This window comes from Leptonychotes weddellii, chromosome 5, assembly GCF_054177405.1.
Source record: "Leptonychotes weddellii isolate Sample4059 chromosome 5, ASM5417740v2, whole genome shotgun sequence".
Classification (NCBI taxonomy): Eukaryota; Metazoa; Chordata; class Mammalia; order Carnivora; family Phocidae; genus Leptonychotes; species Leptonychotes weddellii.
Window position 1 is genome coordinate 59,974,437 of NC_138373.1, and position 24,710 is coordinate 59,999,146.

The 24,710-nt window shown below is 47.9% G+C and overlaps 1 protein-coding gene across 1 annotated transcript in view; it reads left to right on the forward strand.

Moving 5' to 3' along the window:
- The first annotated feature begins 1,048 nt into the window (after positions 1-1,048).
- JCAD (junctional cadherin 5 associated) overlaps positions 1,049-24,710 on the forward strand; it is a 40,807-nt gene continuing 17,145 nt past the window's right edge. The window contains exons 1-2 of the mRNA XM_081820792.1: positions 1,049-1,171; positions 13,178-13,513. Of these exons, the coding sequence (XP_081676918.1) occupies positions 13,236-13,513 (278 nt within the window). The 5' untranslated portion in view covers positions 1,049-1,171; positions 13,178-13,235. The remainder of the gene's footprint in view (positions 1,172-13,177; positions 13,514-24,710) is intronic.

Here is a 24,710-nt window from a genome sequence, read left to right on the forward strand (position 1 = left end):
TTACGAGAAAATAATGCATATGAAGGGTTCAGACTGGGGTCGTCCGTGGTGAGAGTGCAAATAACTTTATGTATTACTGGTGTTGTGGCAGTGAGCACAACCCTAAATCCATGGTGTGACTAAGAGGTTTTCTAAAAATTCATTCTGCAGGGACTCCAGTCTGCTCTGCCATCCACGTTTGGCTCCGTGGACTTGACTTAGCCAACACCCTCTCCCTCTCCCCAACTCATCAGCAAAATTGAACACTTTATGTCTTTCTTCCACCCTCCAGAGTACAAGGACTTTTGCCCTTGAACAGACCTGGCAGCCGTCTAATTACTGCTGCCAGGGAAACATGCAGTGGGCGAGGAGTAACTGTTCATTCCAGTCTGGACTCTCCCACCGACCTCCTCCTACTCTCGCTTTTAGGCAAATCCCACTCCCAGCCTTAGTTTCCCCATCTGTCACAAGAGAGGATAGACTAACTGACCTCTAAAGTCTCCTTGAGCCTATAGCTAAGACTCTTAGAGGTCTTTTTTTAAACAAGGAAATCCCAAGCACTAAGCTGTTGTCACGGGCACCGTTTTCTGCTCTTCACGCCTTCCCTGATTGTGTTTTTGTGAAAGAGTATGGATGTATGGGTGTTTGTGTGTTTTATGTGAATGTCTTTGTGCATGTGTGTGTATATGTGTGTGAATTTGTATGTGACTGTATATGCGTGTGTTGGTGTGCGTCTGTGTGTGATTATACATGAATGTGTGTGCATCTGTATATGAATATTTGTTTTGTGTATGTGTGTGTGTGCACGTTAGCACAGGGTCAAAGCCGTCCAAACCCAAGTGACAGGAAAAGAGAGAAGGGTGTCCAGCTCACCTGTGCCTTTAGGGCGACCCACCCAGGCAGGGCCCGCACGAGGCGGGTGAGCTAGGCTCCCCACCCAGGTGCCGCCCCCCGGCGGAGAGAGCCGGAGCCTGGAGGCCAGCTAGCAGGAGGGGCGGGGCGGAGGGCGGGGCGAGGCGGGCGGTGGGCGGGGATCCGGGCGGGGCGAGGCCGAGCGGTGGGTGGGGCGGGCGGCGGCGGCTCCGGGCATGCTCGGCCGTGGTGGCAGCGAGCCGGGCGGGTCGCGCTGGTCCCCGGCCGGCCGGAGCGGCGGCGGCGGCGGCGGCGCGGGGCAGCATGAGGGAGCCGCTCGGTAAGTCCCGGCGTCTCTCGCCCCTCCTGACTCCCGCCGTCCGTTTAGCCCGCTTCCATGGCGCTATGCGGGCCTCGCCCCCAACCTCCCGCGCTCGCCCCCAACTTCTCCAGCCCGGACGTAGCTCCGGTGCGAGCCTCCCCCAGCTTTAGGGGATGTCCGCATCCCCGCCCCGGGCGTCCCGCACGGTGCCCAGGCCGGCCGCCGCGGGCCCCACGCCCGCAGCCTCGGGGTGAGGGAGAGCCCGCTTTGCGGGGAGGGGGCGTCCCCGCCCCTCAGGCGTCCAGCCCGGGTGCGGGACTCCGCCGAGGGCCGCGGCTGGCGTTAGCGCTCGCGTGGCCCCTTGCGCGGGGAGAGCCCGGGACGGCGGGGGTCGCTGTCTCCCCTCTCGGCGTCCTCCCCGCCAGCCCGGCTCCAGCCAACCCCCCTTTCGCCTGCGCGCCCCGACTTCGCGGACATCACCCCAGGAACTGACAGCCGCTGCTCAGAGTCCCCGAGGTCCCTGGTTCCCACGGTGGCCACCTCCCCCCTTCCCCCCCTCCGCCGCCCCCGGCAGTCCGGACCAGCCCGCGGGACGTTGAGAGCTCGCCGCCGCGCCCCGCGCTCCCTGCTCGGGTCTCCGCCGGGCCTTGCGCGCCCCGCTCTGCGGAGTCAGGACCGCGGATTAGGGCGCTAACCGCCGCTGCTTCTCAGCAAGTGCCTGGGGCGGCCCGCCCCGGCCGCTGGTGGTTAAGCAAAAAAAAAAAAAGAAAAAAAAAGAAAAGGAGAGAGAAAAGGGTGGGAGAAAGGAAAGAGCCCCGCCTGAGAGTGCTGTAAATCTCGTTAATCAGCTCGTTTGTGGGATCTGGAGCCTGCCTGCCTGCCCGCCTGCCCAGGTCTCCGCACTCCGATCTCCTGAGCACCCTCGTTCCCCCCACCCTCCAGTCGCCATCAGATCACCCTAGAATGCTAGGGTTTGTGTAGATGCCCTGGCCACAGTGGGGTTCAGCACCTACAGCTGAAAACTCCCTTCTTGCTCCTTGTCATTGAGGTAGCGCCCAGCGCCTCAGATATTTCTGGGGGTTTGCAAAAGAAGCTGTGATTTCACTACTGGAGAAAAAATTAAAAAAACGTAGAACTCTACGCCAGTGCAACCTGGTCATGCCCTGTTCTTTGCTCATCCACACTCTCTAGGAGCAGAGGACTTTGGGGAATTAGCTTAGGCAGATCACCCTCCCCTCCACCCCCACACCCTGCCACCCTCATTCCCATCCCCTGCATCTCCTCCCTCTACCCCCATGCTCGCCTGTCCCTCCCTTAATCTAGTTGCCTGGCCTGTCTTGGGGAGAGGGATGAAGTAGTGTGGACCATACACTTGGGAGGTTTTCCCTACATCTTCATGTCTTCCTTCTCTGACTTTTTGTCTTTTTAGGTTTCCAAAGAAATTTGAGATGAGAGTTGGAAGATGGTGTGTGTGTGTGCGTGTGTGTGTGTGTGTGTGTGTGTGTGTGTGGTGGGGGCTTGGGTGGGGGGGAGGGAGAGGATTCCTGGGAAAAGAGGGACATAGGATTCAGGCAGCCAGAAATACTTAGACAAAAATGGCAGACTCAGTATTCACGTGAGTGGTTGCAGGCTAAACTTCAGGAAAACAGTGCCTGATGTCAGGCAGTTTTAGAATTTAAGGTGACTGGATTAAGACCATGCAGCAAGGCAAGTGTGTATAGTTGTTTTAGAAATCACATGCAAATTCTATTTCAGGGGACTTGTGATGGTTTGCATGTGAAATTGGGAATTTGGTAAATTCATTTGGTTTCTCATAATGTTGTGTGGGTTTGAATTTTTACCTTGATATTAGGTGTCTCAATCTTGGCCACCAGCTGAAGAGCAGTCCTGAAGGTCCCTAACTATTACTCTGGGCAGACAGCATGTAGCAAACAGTTTCACTCCCCCAAGAGTGGGTGAGCAAATATTTGTTGAAGGAGGCCTTAATCTGCTGGGCCTTCCTCCTGGCAAACTTCACCCCTGTGCTGAAGAGAATGGAAGGTCAGGCCCTTGGCAGGCCCAAGAGATTTAAGGGGGTTGGGTGGGTGGAGAAAGTCTGTGCCAAAAAAAAAAAAAAGAGAGAGAGAGAGAGAATTTTGTCTTTCTACCTCCTTGGACTAAAACTTCAAGTATTCACATGCTCTGGAGTGCTTGACAAGCTTATCAGAGTTATCTAATGACCTATCCGAGTAGTCACAGACTCTAGAGGTATAGGGCTTATCGTTCAATAGCTAGAAAATGTAACTAGGGATTGGAAGTACATAAGGAGAATAAATAAGGACCAGTTTTTCAGTTAAAAAAACACACACACACACACAAATCTGAAAAGATCCTTAGAGTATAATTTTTTTTAAGTGCAGTTTAAAAATAAAGTAGAAATGCTATCAGTAAAGAAAGCCCAGAAGTCTTTGGTTCCGCCAAGTTCTCATTGTCCTTGCTAGAGAGTCCTCTAGTTTGGGAGGACAGTAAACACCAACCCTGCTGTAGGAGTCCAGAGTTTCTCTTTTAATGAGCTTGGCGGGACTTCACGCTAATTAATCTAGGGAGAGTTTAGAACACAGAGCGTTGGATTTGAAACAATTGTTCTGTTGTAGTTTTTACTTTGATAAGCAAAGACTATCTCTCTGAAATCCTATTTCAGGCCTATTGCTGAACCCATTACTACAGTTTATTTGGTTTTTTAACAGATGTTGTTTTTCACCTTTTGGATGGCAAGGGTTATCTCACTCATTAAAACCTTGCTATTGTGCTTTGTTTCAAGAGTCTATTGAGTTAAGGAATGCTGAGGGACACTCACTTGCTGGGGCTAGCAGCCCAGGGGAGGCGAGGTCAGTCTCCAATACTTTGATATAGCCTTTAAACGCTAAAAGTCATTGAAAAACTATAGGAACTGCCCTGATACTAAAACCTCAATTATCTCGATTTAAATTGATGGTATCTTGTTTAAAATTTGGATTATTACCTTTACTGTCTTTAAGTATATTTTCCAAAAACTTTCTGTAGACAATATAGTTGGGAACAGCCAGGCCAAACTGGTAAAGATTAATTATTAGACCACAAAATGTCCTTGTAATTTGCTGCTTTTTGGTGATCTCTCTATAGCTTACCTCTAAGCTTGTTTCTTCTGTATGTAAATGAAATAATTTGTTATAAAGGGACACCAAGATATATTTCAAAGAAGAAAAAAAAGGGGAGAGACAGAAAGCAACTGTAGATGTATACAAAGAATAGTAGGAGAAATGGAAACCAAACTCTTGGTGGTGGTTATCTCTTGGCACAGTGGGGTTACTGGAACTTTTACTTTTTACCGAAACACTGAATTTTGCAGTGTTTGCTGCTAGAATAACTTTACATGACTTTTGCAGTTAGAAAATAATGTACAAATTATATGAAATAATTTAAACTTTAACATTATTATAAGACCTCGGCTCTTTTATCCTAAAGATACTTTAAAAGAAAACTATGTGTGTTCTAAGTTTAATAGACTACATCAGGAATCTTTACACATGGAGTTTGATTTACATGATGGTAGTGGGATTACATTCTAATCTGTTGTAAGTTTTACAGTTATTTTTGCAAATAGCCAAAAATTCCAGAAGATTTAAAAAATCTTATCCAATTTCACTCCTTTTCTTAATGACTGCTAATCTTTCAGAAATGTTAATGAGGTACTTAGGGTCTCATAAAAAGAGGTTGAGGTCACCAAAGCAATAATTGTGTGGCAGAATTTAGAGGTGAAAGAGGTGACAGGAGTGTGTGTGTGTGTGTGTTCACACAAGTCTTGGGGGGAAAAGACAGAAAGTTAGAAGAGATAGTATTTATGAAAATAATAAAGTACATAACATTTGGTACTTTCCTTCTCTTTCTCTGTGTTTTGGAATCAGTGCCTTAACACTGACCCAACCCAGCAAGATTAGCATTCCAGGATCCTTTTGATCTCAGACCCAAGTTTTTCACCTCCTTTTTTTTTTTTTTGGTCACCTTAAAGAAACTGAACTCAGTGATGTTTGCTCTACTAAAATTAATGCTTCACAGATTAAATACGCTTTTTATGTTTAGGAGATTTTAACAACTTGAGGGCTCTGGCAAGAGCCGGCCATCACACTGTTGTGCAATGGTAACAACAGTGTGTGAGCGCTTACTGTCCCAGAACTTAACCTGGGACTGTGGAGGTCTTGATTGAATTATTAAGACTGAAAAGAGAAATGGAATCCTACTGCTCATAATAAAACACATAGTTCTGTGATTAAAAAAAAACCCATAGAAAGCATTAGATGTCCATATATCAGTTAGCAACGTGCCCCATTCTGCTTTGTTTTAGGTCTTAGCTATTTACCTCTTGTTTAAAGCAAGTACTTTGTTATATATTAATCACAGCATTAGACTGAAAAGTTGTCAGTTGAAGAAATATTTACAGTGAACTGCCAACAATTTGAGGGACTAATTACATCTTAAGTATGGAATGTCAGTGAATATAACTGCGAAGTTTTAGGTTTTCTAGAAGAGTAACAATGTCTCATCAAGACCTTTATGATGCTGTTTGTAATCTTGTATTGGATTTTATCAGCAGAACATGTAACTTTTGGCTTACTGGAAACAGGTTATACGACACATGTACCATATACTAGACCCTTATAACCTTATATAATTCACTGTTCGTTTATTCTTTTCTTCAGTGTTTCTTTTTTCATTAAGTCTTCCAAATTCTCAAAGATACATTTTCCTAATCCTACTTAAGAAACTGTTCTTAAATTTTTTTCTTTTTTTAAAATATTTGTTTTTAAGGTAAACTCAACCCCCAACATGGGGCTCGAACTCACAACCCCGAGATCAAGAGTTGCCTGTTCTACTGACTGAACCAGCCAGGTGCCCCTAAATTTTTTTCTGATGGTGAAATCATATCAAGTTAAAGTACATGAAAGTGCCAGTATTTGACCATTTTTTTTCCTGCAACATGGCAGCTTCATATGGTTCTACCAAATATATTTCATGACAGGACCTCATAAAATATAGTAAAGTATAAATAAGGACATTAAAAAAAACAGAATCCCGTATCACCTTTGATAATTTGATATGTTTCCTTTTGGTGTCTTTTCTCTTGTGTGTGTGTGTGTTTGTGTATGAAATTGCTATTGTACAGAACATAGGGTTTTGTATCCTGTCTTTACTATTTAATGTGGTACCATGAGCATTTCCCTGTGCCATTGTATATCTGAAAACATGATTTTATACATGCATATACATATACTAGTCTACCATGTGGATGCATCAGGATTTTTTAAACCATATCTTAAAAGGACATTTAAAAAATTAGACAAATTTATTTGATCTAAATTTTTATTTATTATAATTAAAACTTGGGTAAGTATCTTTATAGATGACGTTGTGGGTATCTCTGATTATTTCTATAGGATGGATTCCAAGATATAAGATTATTAGCCCATAGGGTTTCCGATGTTTGAAGATTTTATAGCATGTCAATCACTTTTAAGAAAGGAAATACCCATTTACACACAGATGCCCCCCACATAGTCATACACCCATAAATAGGAAAACCCTTCATCATGCCCTCACCTACAACAAATACTGCCTTCTGAAAGCTTCAGTAATTTGATCAGTGAATAATAGCATTTTGGTTTAATTTGCATATCTTTGATTACTGGTGAGAGTAAACATCTGTTTTACATTTTTAATTGGGTATTGTCTCTTTCCTTTATTAATTTTCAGTTCATGTTCGAGGCAAATTTTAAAAAGGAAGAAAAGTTTTGGTTGATCTAATGTGTTTTTGTTTTTTTTTTTTAATTTTAGGCACTTTTTTTTTTTTTTTAAAGATTTTATTTATTCATTTGAGACACAGAGATAGAGAGAGAGCATGAGCAGGGAGAGAGGCAGAGGGAGAGGGAGAAGCAGGCTCCCAAGGAGCAGGGAGCCCGATGCGGGACTCGATCCCAGGACCCCGGGATCATGACCTGAGCCGAAGGCAGACGCTTAACCATCTGAGCCACCCAGGTGCCCCCTAACGTGTTTTTTAATAGTTTTATTTCACTGTCTTGGGGAGCCTTGTAACTGTAAATATGAGAATAAAAACTTTTTATTTTTATAAATGTAAAGGGAGGAGGAAATGGTACCTGTTACAAAGTAACATTCATGTGCCAATCTCAGCCTCTGGTGATGAGCATGCCTGTAATAGACACACCACAACCTAGACCATAGCATCTGCAAGGGAGGGTGTTGAAAGGGCTTGTGTCTTTTTGTTCTTCAGCACAGAGCCCCGTGCCTGGCACGTTCACTGTGACCCAAGTGTCCTGAGCGATATAAGTTGGAAGAAGTGTTCAATACCTGTGCTCCGGGACTTCTGGATGGAGAGTTACTAGCTGGTGTACTCTGTGGCCTCAGCGCCCAGCCCCGCCACCTCCTCTTCTCTGTATGTGGCCATTCAGCTCTGCTCTCTTGGTTGGCCTTTCTGGGTGCTAATGGGGCCAAGGTCAGAGGTTCTATCTTCACAAGACCTATTTAGCTTTGCTCTGTGTCATGGCCACAAGCTGTATCTTTTTTACTGTGGCCAGCTGACTTAGAAATGCATGGTGTTCTTCACAAGGGTGAACAGGCTTGAGAGAGGGACAGATTTCTAGAGCTAGAAGGACCCCGAAGAACTTCTAGTTCAACTTTATTTTACTTCTTCTGGAGAAGACTGAAGCCCAGGGAAGTTCCCTTCTTTGGTGCAGTGTCTCAGGCCCAATTCAACATAACAGATACGTACTGAGCAACGTGGAGAAATAGAATCTCATCCCTACAGTGAAGGAGTGGACAACTCTGTGCTTAAATACTCATGGCTAATATTTAAAGAACTTAGAAATCTACCACAAAATAAAATTACTTGAAGTGGTCTCATTCAGGTTTTTCGGATGGGACAAATAATCTGATAAAAATCCATTTGGAAGTGATTTGGGGAAAGATAATCTTGTGGGGCTAGGTTGGTTAAATTAAAATCAAAGTACCTGTCATCTTCTCCAACCAATAGTTATTTATGATTTCTGTATTTCTGCTAAATGAAGTGACCATTATCTTAGTTACCCAAGACTAAAATCCATTGCACTTCTTTTCTTGAAAATTACCACCCTTGCATGTTTCAATAAAAGAGACTCATAACTGCTTGTCCCCACGTCTGTCCTTGTTCTAACCACTTTCATCCTCCACCTTCCTGCTAGACTGTCAGTCTTTCCCGTTTGCCCAAACACTTCTGTGGTTTCCCAGTGCCTGCTCACACGAAGTCCAAATCCTATCCGTGTTGTAGATAAGAGTGACTATTTCTGTATCGATCGTTTTTCTTTTAGAATTTAGGGTTTGTTTTTTTTTCCTCAAAGTTTCCCCTTCCTTTCCCATTTATCATGGATGTAGTTTGTCTGCTTCTCAGAGTCACGCAACAGGTTTTATGATAGCTCTGTAGGAGCCTGAAACCAAAAATGATCTGAGGTCTGCTCAAGGTCACGAAGCAATGACAGTCTATTTGTGAATGAATCCTATTCCTGAGCACTTAAAATTAATACTAGCCCTGCCATCAAACCATCACAGTCAAGCGAGGCATTAGGCCTTGTGCGTGGGTACACGTATGCATGTACGGGTGGACACGTATGTACATACGAGTGTGCGCATGGCCTGTGTGTGCCCGGTGTGCTTAAGGAAAGAATCCTGTAGAAGAGCCATCCTAATCCAAGGGAACAAAGGAAATTTTTTTCCTTTTAAATACAGTTTTTCATTTTAATGCCACCATGCCTTCCATCTTTTCTTGTTTATTTTTATGCATTATTGGATAAATTAGGAAACTTCTGTTGTTTAATAGGAAGGAACTTTAGATGGGCAAGCCTAAAATAGAGGCAAGTAGCAAGGGCTTTGAAGCTAAACAGACCTTGGTTTGAACCTCAGATCTTCACTTACAAGCTCAGGCTCTCAGCCTCAGTTTTCTTGTCTGTAAAATGGAGACATTCATGGTTACCTTAGAAGCTTGCTGGGAGCATAAAATGAAATAAAGTGTGCTTTCTCTTTTAACCTGTTTGTTCTTATGTTAAATGTTTCCTCTGTATGAATGGTATTTAGATATTCATGCGATGAAAAAGATATTTAAAGTGGCTTCATTTGTCTCTTGTGTGTTCTGGTCCAGCCATGCTGGACGTCACCCCCGTAGCTGAGATTGTATCTAGACACCTGCACTGTTGTGAACACTCTTCCTAGATGTTCCACTATGAGTATTCAATACAAGGAAACAAACAAAAGTAGTGAAGGAAAAAATTTCTTAAGTGAACTGTCTGGAAAATCATACTTACAGTGTAGGTCTACCTTGAGGTGGAGGATTCGTTTGGCTTAGAAGCAATCTTCCAGAAGCTTCCTTGACCCCTTGAGATCAGGTTAGGGTCCCTTCTGCCTATTTTCCTGCAGTCTGTACAGCAAGACAGTAAGATTCTCAGGGGCAAAGAATGTGTCTTACTCATTATTATAGTTTCAGGCCTGGTGCATTATAGGCCCTCAGGACTTGTGTCTTAATGTTTTGGATTATATAAAATAATACTGTTCTTAGTGACTTGGATGGAGATTGAAGTATCCATCCAAGATATATGGGTGATATAAAGCAGGCATGACCTTGGAAATCAAAAGTTACATCCTAAGTGGCACAAGAGGAATTGGGAAATGGTCTGAATTTCATAGTGAAAATTAATAACTGATGTGAAGTCTTTGCATAAGGCAAGTAACTCTACAGAGACAAACTAGGGCCACTGTAGCATGCTAAATCCACCATCTTGTGTTTACGTGCTGATTTACACTTTTACACATTCTTACTTGGTCCTCAAAACAGTCTGGTGGGAGGGGAAGAGAGGAGCATTGCCATTTAGCAGCCCAGAAGACTGTGGTTTGGTGCAGTTAGTCACTTAGTCCAGGGGTCACGGCTGGGACGGTGTCAGCATCACACTTGATACGGCATTATTTTAACTGTACACATACCTTTCCAAGTTGTTAAATCTAGTGTTCTAATAACTTACGTTTATGTCCGATTTCTCTGTGTTTGTCTTTACAGCAAGAGTTTGAGTTGGTGGGTGGGCGATCCAATTAATTACTGTTGATTTAGAATGCTGGTATCTCAGGATCAGAAAGAAGCTTTAAAAGGGACAGCTTTTTGTCCAGCAGTTCACCGGAGGCCTGTCTCCTCAGCACGTCAGCGTCTTCTGGTGGCCGCTGGGATCGATGTGTCCGTGATGGGGCTCTTGCTACCTCTTGAGGCAGCCCATTAAGTCTTAAATAGATAAGGATGCTAAAGAAAGTAAGCTAAATCTGATAGGGATCGGAAAAAACTATGTCGGTTTCAGGGGAGCAGTGATGTTCAGCAGGGCTGTGGAAATGAGGAGAAACCCCGGCTCTGAGTTGGGATCCGAGGGTGCAGAGTGTCAGCCGAAGGGAGAGAAGCCCTCGTGGATGGGGTGGCGGCTGGGAACACTCGTTTGGGTTGTGGGGCCTGCGGGTCACCCCTCTCGTCTTGGCTCACCTGCATGGCTCCGGGCATGCTGGAGTGGCTGTGCTTCGTGCTCCCGCTCCCCACGGGAAACTGGCCCCCGTGAGACAGAACAAGTTAGACGTTTCCAGTAATCAGTACACCTTTGACCTCAGACCTGTAAGGTCAAGTTATGGCTCTTAGACTTTGAATCTTTTTTGGAACACGGCTTGGCCTGGGTCGTCATGCCACTCGAGGGTTTGCAAGATAGGATTACCCTGCTGACGTGGCCATGCTAGACCAACTGGACCAACTCCTCCCCCAGGAGGAAAATGCCCCACATGCATGCTTCTCCCACCCTGGCAGTGGACTGCAGCCCTGCTGGCTCTGTGGTGGACACGGCCCTCTCCTCTGAGTGCTGCATGGCCACTTGGAAGATAGCACACTCGGCTTTTCAAGAGCCTGACCTAGTACGAGAGAGAAACTGAGTGTAGTAAGACCTAACATCCAGTGTTAACTGTGGTGCCCGCTGGATGTGGGACATTGAGCCAGCCTGTGTGGGGACCCTCCCTGGTCTAGGCTACCAGGATTGTGTTGCCATGTCATTTCTTTTTTTTTTTTTTAAGATTTTATTTATTTATATGACAGAGAGAGACAGCGAGAACAGGAACACAAGCAGGGGGAGCGGGAGAGGGAGAAGCAGGCTTCCCATGGAACAGGGAGCGCGATGCGGGGCTCGATCCCAGGACCCCGGGATCATGACCTGAGCCGAAGGCAGACGCTTAACGACCGAGCCACCCAGGCGCCCGCCATGTCATTTCTTTACTTCTGAGATAACTGTACCCCAAATCTATATTCCCTCTCTCATACACACATGCATGCAGTTGAGCTAGTGAACTCCTAATCATTCTTCCAAACCTAGCTCAGATGTCCCTTTCTCTTATTTGTGCATTCATTCAACAGTTATCTATAAGAGCCTACTGTGTGCTACATGCTGGGGGGGCGGGTAGCCCTGAACAAAACGAGGACCCTGGCCTGGTGGCCTGGCCTCTGTGTTCCCATAGTCCTGTGTTTGTAGTGGGATCACTTTCCCCTGCAGACTCTAGTCCAGTGACTTGCTCTGTTGAATCAAAGAACAAGTGCTCGCCGCTCTGGTCCTTCCATTTCTACGTGAATGACCCAAGTGGTACAACCCCCTGCAAGACCCGTAGCAGGGGCGTCAGGAGGGGCAGAATTGCTCTGGAGAGTTTTCCACCAGTACAGTAACTGCCAGAGCTCGTCAGCCTTCCATGAATTGTGGGGACCTAATGGGAAATTACCACTTCCAAAGTCTGATGCTCTCTCTGTGCTGATGGCCGGGACTTTTGGGGGCCCCTCCCCCATCATCTAGCACGTGATGAAGAGCAGGGAGGCGCCCAGTCAGCAGAATGGCACGGCGGGCCCCAGTAGGGATTGGCACGGGCAGGAAGCACATGTGTCTCCCTTTCACCTGTGCACGGCCCGCAGGCATTTCCCGGCCATTGTTCGCGGGGGCTGCCAGCGCGCTTTCCGCCCTGGCCGCGCGGGGCTGCCTCTGGCCTCCTCCTGCAGCTCTTCCAGGCGCGGCCCATCCCCGAACCGCCGGAAGACACAGGAAAGAAGATTCCCTTGTGTAAAAATAAACATGGCAGCCCCACCTGTTTTTACACATGGGCTCTCAAGTCCCTTCCTTTAGTTCTCGGCAGGTGCTGGGGCCTTAGGACGGTGGCCCCGCGGGAAGGAGGCGCTGTTGAAGTCATATACCCTGCTGGCGTCTGGGATGTGGCCACCCCAGGCTCAGAGAGGGAAAAGCTGCCCCAAGATTTCTTGGGGGAGAAATCTGATTCTTACAGATTTCCCGGGGGAGGGGAGAAGTGTGGGGTCCCCGCTGTGGTGCCGTCCAGGGGCTTCCCCCGCGGCCCCTCCTGGGTCAGGGCTCGGCTGCTGACAGGGCCCGCTCGGCCCTCGGAGAGCCAAAGGTAGGGCTACAGGATGGAAGCGCAAAGGGTAATAAGGTAAAGCCGGGCACTGGTCGTTGCTCTTTTTAGAGACTCCCAGGCGTAATTGTGGCTTCCCCCACAATTACACAAAAATAAATCTGTGTTTATTTTGTCCTCTCTGCTTACACCCCTTGTTTTCAGAGGACGGGGGGGGGGAGGGAACAGTGGACACTGTTAATCATCTCGTTGCTTAAACACGGTCCCAGACTCTGCTACAAGAGGCTGCCGGCAGAGGGTGGGGCCCCCGGGTTTCCCGCCACGTCCCTCAGGGCCCGTGCCGCGTCCATGGCCACCCTCTTGGGTTGAATGTGATGGAGAATAACTTCAGGCAGAGCGATCCTTGCTTCTTCTTCCCGGCCGATGCGGGCACCGTGCTGTGCGCATAACCGGGCCCTGGTTTTGGTCGGAGTAAAGGCAGCGGGAGGTGTCGGGCGCGGTTCCGGGAGCATCAGTGACTCCTCACAAACCCGCTCTCTGTTGTCCCTTCAGTGTGGGTCCTGCCAGCGCCACGGTCCCAGGGGCTGAGCTTTGATGAAGCCGGGGCATTATGTACAGCGTAGAAGACCTCCTGATTTCTCATGGATACAAGGTGTCGCGAAGTATCCCAGCGCCCGGCGAGGATGAGCGCGAGGGCCACCGGCAAGCGAGGAGCCGCACCAGAGCTGGCCAGGGCCTGCTGAATGGGTGTGACCATGGCCCGGCAGCCCTACCCCCCAGCAAGCCGTCCCAGGGGAAGGGACACGCGAGCACCTCAGAGAATAGCCACCGCGCTCCCAGAGCCCATGGAGAGCCCCAGAGCACTTCTTCTCGAGCTTCTGAGCTGGGGTAAGCGTCCATGTGAACCCACCATTGTCTTTTGTCTTGGGGATTTGGCAGTGGGTATGGAAGTCAGATCCCTCAGTGCCTGTGTTTGGCTGGAGCCGGAGAGGGTGAGAGACAAGGACACTTCTTTCCACTGGGGTATCTGGGGTGTTCAGGCAGCACGGAGCCCAGGGCCTGGCCATAGGAGGCCTTCAGTAAATAGTGGTGAGTAAATGAATCCTATCACGTGAAACACACGACATTCTAATACCCGCCCTCTCTTTTCCCTTACAAGCTGCTCATATTGCCTCAGCTAGGAATCATTTCAAAACTCTGTAAAAGCTAGTTTCTGTCAGGCACACATTCCTAGTCCATTAGGCTTTCTTATTAATAGGTTTCAATCTCGTGTACATTACAGAGTTGAAAGAGGTATATATCGCCCTCCATGTGTGATGAAGAAAACCTTTCTTCTTGTATATGCATATAATTCCACTGGCTCCTTACCCATCTTTCCCTTGCACACACTGGCCCCCATATAGGTGTCCCGTCTGAATACAGCTGTATCTGTGGGTGTTTTCTTACAACCAACCAGAGGGCAGGTTGGCTGGGGGAGGGAGAGCTAAAAAAGAGGGAATTCGGGCAGCTTGCCACAGAGCGAGCATGGGAGAGGAGCCCTGCGACCCCCATGCACACAGTTTGAGGCGAGAGGAAACCCATGTCATCACTTCATAAAAGTGTGTTTGTCCTCAGCACTGCGTTGGCACCAGGCTCAGCCTGGGGGAGGAGGGCTCTGCCGGTGGAGAGCATGTTATGTAATTGTGCATAACTGACAAGAAATGGACCCACACACAAATGGAAGCAGAAGCCTGTCTTCAAAGGAAACAAACAAGCAGAAAACCAAGCAAACAAAAAGGGGAGTAAATTCAGTCTCAGGGAAATGAACCCACCTCCCATGGTTCAAAGTCACCTTTTCACAGAGAGGATCTTCCTTGTTGGTTGGCAGCTTTCAGATGAAAACGGGAGGGATTTTATTCTTAAAATGTACAGCATTCAGCACCTTGGTTATCGAGTGAAAGCGAAGGCGATCAATTGCCCTGCTGGTGCCCGGGGAGGTACGAGCGGGCTGATGCTGCCCCAGGAGCTCTGTTTCTCCGACCACGGATGTGGCAGGGTCAGGAGGAAACCTGGAATGGAAAGAGACTTAAAGCTGCTTTTTTTAACCTTGCCCTTCAGACTCACACTTGTGTCCACTACTGTCTTGGGCGTCAGTCTCTTTTCAGCCATGTGCCCTGAAATACCTGCCCACGCTGGATTTGGGGAGAGGCCGCTTACGCATGAGTCGGCAGAGTTAGGACAGCCCTAATCACACTACGCAGACTTGCGCACGATTCTGTCCTGCCTTCTGTTGCTTCTAGCTTTTGTGCTGAGTGTGTCTGTACCTTCTGTCTCGGATTTCAGGGCACTGAGGCTCTCCACCGTGTCTGTTCCTTCCTGTGTATTTGCTTGTTACAGTGCTGGATACATAGTGTGTCTAACGTGTGCTCATGGATTCAGTTCTTTCTTCCACCGTTGTAACAACTGTTGAGGAGCAGGAGACTCCATTTGTGGCAGTGGAATCCCTGCAGATGGGCGTTGTAGGCTGTGTGGGGTCTCCCTCAGTCTCACAGATCAGAGGAGGGGGCAGTAAAATCCCCTCTAGAATTCGGGGCAGGCCGTGTGGCTCCCAGCCTCATCTACAACCTGCTCAGATGTTCTAGTCCCTTAGTGCTAATAGGCTGTTGAGACCACAAGCACTCACAGCCCAGCCTCTAGGTAGGTAGGCATAATCGGATCTATAGGCAGTCTTTCTTTCTGTCATGAGTAAAGTGCTCATGTAAGTAGCTTTGGGTAGCACTGGGATGTCTTCATACAGATGACAGAGTTCTCAACAGATCCGGCCATTTCCCCCCACCCCCACCCCATTTCTGAGGTTGGCTGATTAACTTATGAGATGTAGGGTAGCTTTTGGATGGAAGGTTGCCTTGGGGAGTAAAAAGAACATGCATACATGTTTGCAAAACTCCATGCCAGTGCCCAGAGCCTCAGAGACCAGCTGCAAGGCTTCCTGGGTTGAATTGAAAAGATGTTTTCTTCCTTTAGTAGCTTATAGAGAACTGGAAACAGGAGGCAAACAGAAAAGCGAACAGAAAGGTAGGCAGGAGAATTTCTTTTCAGGAAAAAAAATGTCTCGAGAGGAAATAAATAGGTGCTAGGAGTTAAAGCCTGGAAATTGAAGAAAAAGAAAACCCAACAGTACTTTGGCTTATGTGAATTCTGAATCGGGATGAATCAGTGGTTCTCTGCCAAGTCCCAGCCTTCCGTCTGCTAGGTCTTGCTTCCTGCCTCTCCCACACAGTAACACTTGGGGCTGGTCTCTGGGTCTGGAGGGGCAGGTGGGGCCCCCAACTCCAAGCCAGCAGACCAGGCTGGCTCAGGAGGGCCTCCTCTTCTGGCAGTGTCTTGGGTGGGGTGAGGTTTGCCCTGGGGCGTGTCCCCACACCGCAGGCCTGGCCTCAGTGCCCACGGCCTCCCCAAAGAAGATGGTCAGAGTGGTTGGGAAGGCCACAGGGGCCCAAAGAAGGTGGGTTTGTCTTATTCTGGTAAGATGGCAGGTTAGCAGTGTCCTTACAGCCGAAGGACATGAAGCCCAGAGCATGTCGTAAGGGCCACTCACTCAGGGCCACAGCGGAGGGACGCCCGGCTTGGGCCTCAGGCCGGGGCTGCCAGGCAGGCTGGTGGCCAGCTCTCCCCACGTGGGGCCTGTCCCCGTTTGAAAGGGGCATGGGATTCTCTGCTGCCGTGTGGGGGACTGTCGTCTCTCACTTCCTTGTCCTCTGCCCTCCCCCTGGCATGCGCGGATGTGCAGTGTCTCTCAGAGCACAGCTGCGTCCCTTTCCTGTCTGGGGCGCTGCATGAGGAATGCATCCTGCCGTACCTAGATGAGACGCGCGTGCGCAATGCTGCCGCTCCGTGTGTGTCGTAAGGGCCGTGTTGTCCCGCGTCGGGGGGCACGCCTCGAACGTCAAGGTAGTCTGGTGAGAATGATGCACTTCGGTCTTTCCTTCAGTAATTAACCTCGGCTTCCAACAGCGTTTCTTATGTAAGGGCTGGTTAGATCCAGTTAAATTGAGAAAGAAAACAAACCTCAAATATGGAGCCTTGACTCGACTTTGCCTGCGATGTCAACCCCCAGCTCGGGATGGGCCCCACGGGCCTCCCCCTCCGCTTCCAAGCCCGAGTCCTGTGCCCTCTCCTGGGCACACCGCTGTGTGCTCTCCGTGCACCAAGCCCTGCCTGGGACGACCCAGAGCCCTCCTCCCTAGCCCCTCCTCCTAGCTCCCACCAGCAGCCCCTCCTATCAGCTTGCCTTCTGGGGGAATGATTCGCTCCGGGGTGTTCTACCAGCACCGTCTCCTGGTCCCCAGGATTGTCCGCTTCCCGAAAGCTGACACCATTGCGAATTCATCTCTGGTTTTGCTAACTCCTATTAAGGAATTTTGCGTTTATTAAACACTCAACACATTTTTTTAAAATAAATTGGATGAAACCTAGTACTTCTATGCCCAGGCAGTTGTGGAAATGCTGAGTATTTCAGAACACTGGGAGAAGACGGGATGGGAAGTAGAGAAGGTTTTTCCAGCGAGAGGACCTGGGCGAGGCTGGTTTGGGAAGGTTCCATTGTGGAAAAGAGGGGCACCGACTTCCCAGGCTGGGCAGCCGAAGAGGCAGTTTTGATGGCTTTGTCCACACCACTACCTCCTGGGGGACGAACAGGGTGGAAGGGAAAGGAAGGAACAGACACGGGACTCAGCAAAAGTCCCAGGAGGCCGAATAGCCTCGGCAGGGAAGTGTCCCTCCTTTGTAGATTCTGTGGGTGCAAGACCCCAGCCCGCTCGAATGACAGGGGCAAGTTGTCATGAGGCTGTAATGGGGAGTCTCGCGGAGCCCACAGGTAGGAAATGAAGACGAGTGGGGCCTCATTGATGTGGGGATGAGAAAGCTGGGACCCAAGATCGGTAGTCAGTCGCCCTCTCTCGGGGTCGTGAGTGGTTCCCCTGGGGGCCTCTCCGCTCTCTGTCCCCCATTGTCCCCTGGCTCTGCATCTCCCGGTGCTTCTGCTCCCTCCTTTGCAGACCAGCCTCTTCCCTTCACTGACAGCCCCTACTGGCTAGTAACTTTGGCTCAGAGTGACTTTTGTTCTGCTCTTGCTTCTACGTGATGGTTTAGCTCAGGAAGCCCCTGATGACCACCACCCATGCCTCTTAAATTTTTGAGAGAAGGACTCAGTAGTTGGGCTTGGGCCTTGGTTAGCACCTCTCAGCCCTGTCCCATCAGCGGGGACAGGGAGCAGGGGCTGGATAGGGGAAGAGAGGGTGGACGGGGAGGAGGGGATGACCAGATGTGGATGTCTGATCTTCACCTGCGCTTGGTAAAGGGGCTGCGGGTGAGGGAGGCGAGTGCTGACCATGCACCCCCAAACATGTGCTCTTTTCACAGGTCATTCATTTAGTAACTCCAGAGACTTGGCATTTCCCCCTTAAGTCAGTTACTCCGGAGAGCTTATCTCGAGGCTAAACCACTCCTAAATGGTCTCGGTTAGCAGATTGTGCTGCTGGAGCTGGCTGCAGGCTTTGCACGAAAGTCACTCACATGGTACAGGAAAAACCTCACGGGCCACATCAGATGTCACTACAGGATCGACAGGTTCATAGCTGGGAAACCACGGGTGTCTTAAAACTGCAGACAGCATTCTATATATCACATGATTTGGTGCTAGATTTTTAGTGTGTCCTCCTTCTTGCTGTATAACCAACAACAGATACTTCTGGAGTGCATCATATGTAACGTCTGTGTCCTCCCTCTGGCAATATGGAAAGGATGTTTCTGAAAGCTTACATTTACATCTGTGTTCAAAGATTATAACGAGAGGTTCATCAGTTTGCATGCAGTTGAGCCATCGATGCACATACTGTGTTGTTCCAAGGCTGGGTTGTCCACACGTGCGCGTGTGCGCGCACGCACCAAGATTAAGGAGAGAACAGAGGAAGTGGGCATAGGGGAAAAGCGAGCTGTTATCTATACATGGAGGAAATGGCATGCTTAAGATGTAAGTAGCCATTACTGCATAATACTTCGCTACTTTTAAAATATGTAGAAGGCCGTTATCAGGCATTCACGGTTTCCTTACTGTGTTTCCGCTGAAAGACTATAATCAGAGGAAGCTGTAAAATAACTTAACATAGCAGGAGTTTGGATCTGAAAGTCATACCATAATAGGTTCTTCTCTGCTTGGCTCCAGGAATTCTGGTAAAGCTGTTTGTTAGTTAACCATGAGAATAACTTGCAATTACATCTTGTCATCAGTGGGAGGCGTCACTGAGGAGAGACGTAGCAACCTAGACGAGTCTCTGATGTGGTCAGGGCCTCATCTTGGGAGGTTTCTATTTGATCAGCAGACGTCTGCTCTCGATGGTGCTACTGGATATGGGAAACAGTCACTTCTCAGAGGCTTTTTAAGCTTCTCTCAAGTCATAGCCTGCTTATAATGGTTTTCCAAAAAGGAAGCCTTCAAGTTTAACATCTGTTTCCGTGTATCTATTTTTCTTTACAAAATTATATTTCCACAGACATTATTTGTCTTTTAGCTGCTTGCTTCATATCCTGATTATTAGGTGGTATTATTCTGACCTCTTCACAGAGGAAGGTCCGAATTGTTTGAGCTGGTGAGTTCGTGAACACACATGGCAGATTCCGACCCCCTATGCTTCCCATTGTCTTTTTGGTAAACCCTTCTTGCGAGGTGCCTTGTTCTGGTTGTAAGCGCTGCCACCATCCAGACATGCCTGGAGCCGGTCCCCCCTCCGGCACACACTCTCAACGTAGCTTTCCTGTTGCCAGTGCTTCCCGACAAGAAGCAGGTTAGACCCTCTGAACATGAGACTTCAGGAAACAGCGATGATGATGAGGAGGTGCCTCTAGAATTAATGGGGAGACTCCAGCAGCACAGCCTAGAGCTTCATTGGTCTGGGTAGCTGGGCCTTGGTCAAGAGGAGAATTGTGAGTTGAGTGCCTTCTTTGGTCAGAGAACTGGGTCCATTAAGGAAGCCAGGAGATACCCAAGCGAGAGGCGCACTGGGTGATAAGAAGATGAAACACAGGTCCAAAAAGAGCCCTGAGTGCGTCTTTAGTTCCAGTTTACTTTGTTTCAGAGATGATGATACCTCTGAGTTCTTGACGAGGTTCAAAGAACCTGAGACCAGAGTCGAGCTGATGCACTAACGTGTACTTGCTGTACCTGACAATGGGCACAGTGTCCTCGTCTGTCTACACAGAGAGCGGGCTCGTCCCTTCTAGCCCCTTCTGGGTCTGGTTGACCTTCCTTGGCGGCTGCCTCCCCCACTCTTCACTGCTCGGAGCTTAACCTGTGAGGCACAGAGAGGGCTCGCTGCATGTCCACGTGAGCACGGGGTTGGTGGCCATAGGATCGTGAAAGAGAAGCGAGAAATTAGGGGTGGCTTTTCTTCATTGTTGATGGCGACACCATATAGACTGCGCCGGCGAAGACATTTTCACGGTAGAACTATGTCCTTATTAAAGAGAAAAGGGGAAATTCAGTATTTGCCTCACCTATTGGAGTTATGGGCAAAAAAATGGGTCAGAGCTTGCTCTTCCTGCTTTGTTTTAATAAACTAAATATTGGTCTGTTCTCCATCATCACTATGAAAGCGGGTGTAGCTTCTTCCTTAGAGACCAGCCATCACCGGAGGGGCAGAGTCTTGTTATGACAGTCAGCTATATCATTATTTCCTGTTATTGTGAAGGCCCATTGATTACGACTTCGAAAAGACAATACGGATCTAAAATAATCATCACAAAAGACAAACACTCAGTTCTTCTCTCTTTCCTTTGTGCCCCTCACCTTCTTCCTCGGATGTCACGAGGAAAAGAATTTCAAAATGATCGATGCTGCTGAGAATTTAATTGGGTTAATAATAGTAATACTTGTTTTTTTTTTTTTTTTTAAAAAAACAAACCAAGGGCTTATTGTATGTTAGACACTTCGCAAAACAGTTTGAATGTATCTTCTCATTAAGCCCTCCCAACGAACTCAGAAAGGAAGGAACTATTCCCATCGCTGAAGAATCAGAGACAAAGCGAAGGGAAGCGATGTGGCGGAAGGCACAGTCTGGAAAGCCGGCGTGTGGGCTGGGTGCTCAGGATCCCCTCAGGGCATTGCCATACCCTCCCTGTTGGTGCACTGAGAAGCCCAAAGCCACCGATGCTCCCTGTAGCCCGGGGCAGGACCACAGCCCTGACCCTCCTGTGGACCGGAAGCAACCCTCCCTGGGGGCGGACATAGGTTCATTGGGCTCCTTCTGGCCTGACTGCAGGCACCAGCATCTCTTTCCCCTCTGCTCTGTCGTCTTCTTGCTGCTAAGAAATTTATCAGATGGTGACTAGTAACCGGTAGTAAATACAACTAACAGTTCTCGTTCAGATTGAATTGTTGCTCAACAGTGATATTGATCCATAATGTTTCCAAAGGAGCCTTATCTTCTCTGACTGATCTTTATGCTACCCTCCATATGTGAGTCTTACTCTTCTCTTGACCTCATATTTTCCTTTCCAAAATTACCTTTTTATTACCCTGGGTCAGTGGGTTATTTACACAGTATAGCGTATTGAATATACCAGGGCACACTAAAAAATAGAATTGCAGGCTTCCAGGCCCGGGGAGCATTAAGAGCAAATTCTGTAGCAGTAGATGGCTGACCCCATCACAGAAACATGTCAGACATCTCACACGGGGACTGGTGAATATGAGTCACTCTAAAGAGATGGCCCAACGCCTCTGCCAATCTAGAAGAAGAGAGCTTCTCCTTCGAGGAGTGGGAGGCTCTTTAAGTGACTGTGCATCTGGGTAAGATGGGCCCATCTGGAGTAGGGAGTGGCTTCTGAAGGAATAGCGTTGGCAGAGTGCCACAACTGTCCCCCACATCCTGTAGGATGTGACCAGTAGGGTGGGGAGGCAATCGGCAGCACCAGCATCTGCTAGGCTGGCAGGCTTGCCAACTGGAAGAAATCACGGGACCTGGAGTCCACTTTAGTGGAACCTCCCACCCTCCACCCGGACCTCCACTGGGAAGCACTGCTGGCTAGACTTTGGGGGCTGTCCCCGGGAAACCAGGTTCAGGATTTTGTTCATGGATGAGGGAGGGCATCTCTCCCATGCCCACCAGTATTGACGCAGAGCTAGGCTGTTGTGTGCCTGGATGAGAAGTTAGTACAGCTCCTGAGGACCTGGAGTCTACTGAGAAGGTGATCCCGGAGCGTGTGAAACCGTGTTTACAAGTCACGTCAAATGTTGCCATTCTAAGTAGGCTTTTACTTTTTTTAAAAAAAAGAAGAACAGTATTTTTTGTTGTGGTTGAAAATGAGTCATGAGTGTACTCATAGAAATGTCTCTTTTTTTTTTTTTCACCATTAGCTTTTATATATTCAGCGAATGGGCTTGCCTCTTTTCCTTTGGACATGTTGTTTTTCACGTGTTCCCCTTTCAGATACTTTCCAAACAGTTTTTATCAGTTGTTTCTTCTCTGTGATAAGGCGTGGGGCTGTCAGCAAGTGTAACGTCTGCCTCACCTCTGTCCTGCTTTCCCAGGCGCTCCGTAGAAAGACCCTGCTGTCTCTTTGAACTTGTCCACACAATTTATTTGAGTTCTCACATTCCACTTTGTTTTTCTTATCTTTTTCCCACCCTGTATTAATGTGTTCAGCTTGTTTTTGTAAAACGTCCCATTGTTAACTTGTTTAAGATGTAAATTATTAGCTCTCATTTTTTTCAAAAGAAAAATTTGATCTCATCTCATTTCCTCAAAGGTACGAGAAAATGTTCTTGGCCTTGAAGCCATGTGAGGGAACACACAATTTAGCGGAGAATGGACATCACATATTGAAGCCAGTAGATATCCATGCTTGGTAACTTGTCTGAGGGAGAAATTGACCAGAACTGTCACGAGGTGGGGTCCACTTGAACATGTCTGAGTCAGGCATCTTGGGTACAGGACAGATGTTTGTTAAATAGGTTCTTTAGCATATTCTATTATATAGATTATTTATTATTTCCCAGATGACCTTGTCTTGTACAAATAGAAAAAAGTTGAATCCAGAATGCTTAGCCATTTTGGTTAGTTAGATAGGGCAGTTTTGACAAAGTTAAAGTGATACAGTGTAACCTTTTTAGGTGGGGTCCCTAAACCTAAATAAACTGACTACATTACTAGTGTAGGTAGTTACAGTCTGACTATTCTTGCCCTATTTATGTCATCCTTTATTTGTCTTCTGATCATGTTCATGGAACGTCCATAGACAAATAGCACCTTGGGATCCCGGCCACCTCTTGGCACTTAAGCACACCACACATTTACTGAGAAACCAGAATATCCATTGAGAAAATGAGCAAAAGCCACACAATGTGGTTTTTCTCAGAAAGTCAGGTGCCCCAGGAGAATGTTTATAGGACTGTAAGGAGTAAGAACGGTGCTTATTAAAGCTGTGTGGTATATAAAGCCCACTCACTATCTGCTGAAGAACAGAGGCAAGAAAGGAGATTCTTGACTCTCTCTTAATTGGGTCCATGACAACTGTCACTTCTTACTAAGTTTCAGTGGTTCAGTCTTGCCCTTGGACTGCGTGTAGAGTCTAAGACCCTGCAGTCCGTGCATCTTCTGCTGTTTCTTGGGGCATCTGTGATGGGCGGGTGGTCAGAGAGGACTTCCTCAGGGAAGGGCCTGTGGCCTCCGGAGCGCACGGTGGCGACTTGCTGGCCCACTCAGGTGGGGGCGGGGCTGTGCAAGGAGGGTGCAGGTGAGGGCTTCCACCCTGCCCGGTCCCTATGGAACCTGCCCCAAGAAGAGTTCTGCTAAGCTTTCAAATCCTAAGTGCTCAGAACAAAGTTTCAGCAACAGCAAGAGCAAATGAAGAAGCTGACCTTCAGCCGTGCCCCGTGTTAAGACTACCGCCACTCTGTGTAAGTGGTAAATGCAGAAGCATTTAGACTGCTCAGTGGCAAATGCTTTACCTCGAACTGATTTTAAGTATTTTCTGCTTTGTCAGCCGATAACTCAGTTTTGCTTTAAGTGGCTGCTTAAAAAGCTATCTGGAGCGGGGGTGGGAGCAGGACTTGAGGCAAAGAAGGAATTCCAAAATACCACGACTGTGGTGCTACTGATGATGGCATGCCTCGGAGAGAGTGCAGGTCCGGTTACGAATTTTATGGTCTCCCAATACATATTAAACTTTTGTGTACACCACACCACAGTCTTTGAAGTGCGCGATAGTGTTATGTCTAAATAAGCAGAGTACGTACCTTAACTTAAAATATTGCTAGGGGCGCCTGGGTGGCTCAGTCGTTGAGCATCTGCCTTCGGCTCGGGTCATGATCCCAGGGTCCTGGGATTGAGCCTGGCATCGGGCTCCCTGCTCAGTGGGAGCCTGCTTCTCCCTCTCCCACTCCCCCTACTTGTGTTCCCTCTCTCGCTGTCTCTCTCTCTGTCAAATAAATAACTAGAATCTTAATAAAAAAAATATTGCTAAATGGGGGCACCTGGCTGGCTCCGTTGGTAGAGCATGCGGCTTTTGATCTCAGGGTCATGAGTTTGAGCCCCACGTGGGGCATAGAGATTACTTAAAAAAATAGAAAATTAAAAAATTAAAATATTGCTAAAAATGCTAACCACCATCTGAGCTTTCAGCGAATCATCCTTTTGCTGGAGGAGGATCTTGCCTCGAGGTTGGTGGCTGCTGAAGGTGGGGGTGGCTGTGGCAATTTCTTAAAATAAGACAACAGTGAAGTTTGCCACACTGGTCGACTCTCCCTCCCATGAACAATTTCTCTGTGAGATGCGATGCTCTTTGATAGCGTGTGACCCACAGTAGAACTTCTTTCACTGTTGGACTGAATCCTCTCAAACCCTGGTGCTGCTTTATCAGTTCAGTATGTGGAATATTCTAAATCCTTTGTTGTCCTTTCAACAATCTTCACGGCTTCTTCGCCAGGAGTAGTTTCCATCTCAAGAAACCACTTTCTTTGCTCATCCGTAAAAAGCAACTCCTCATCCGTTCAGGTGTTCTCACGGGACGGCAGCAGTTCAGTCCCATCTTCAGGCTCCACTTCTAATTC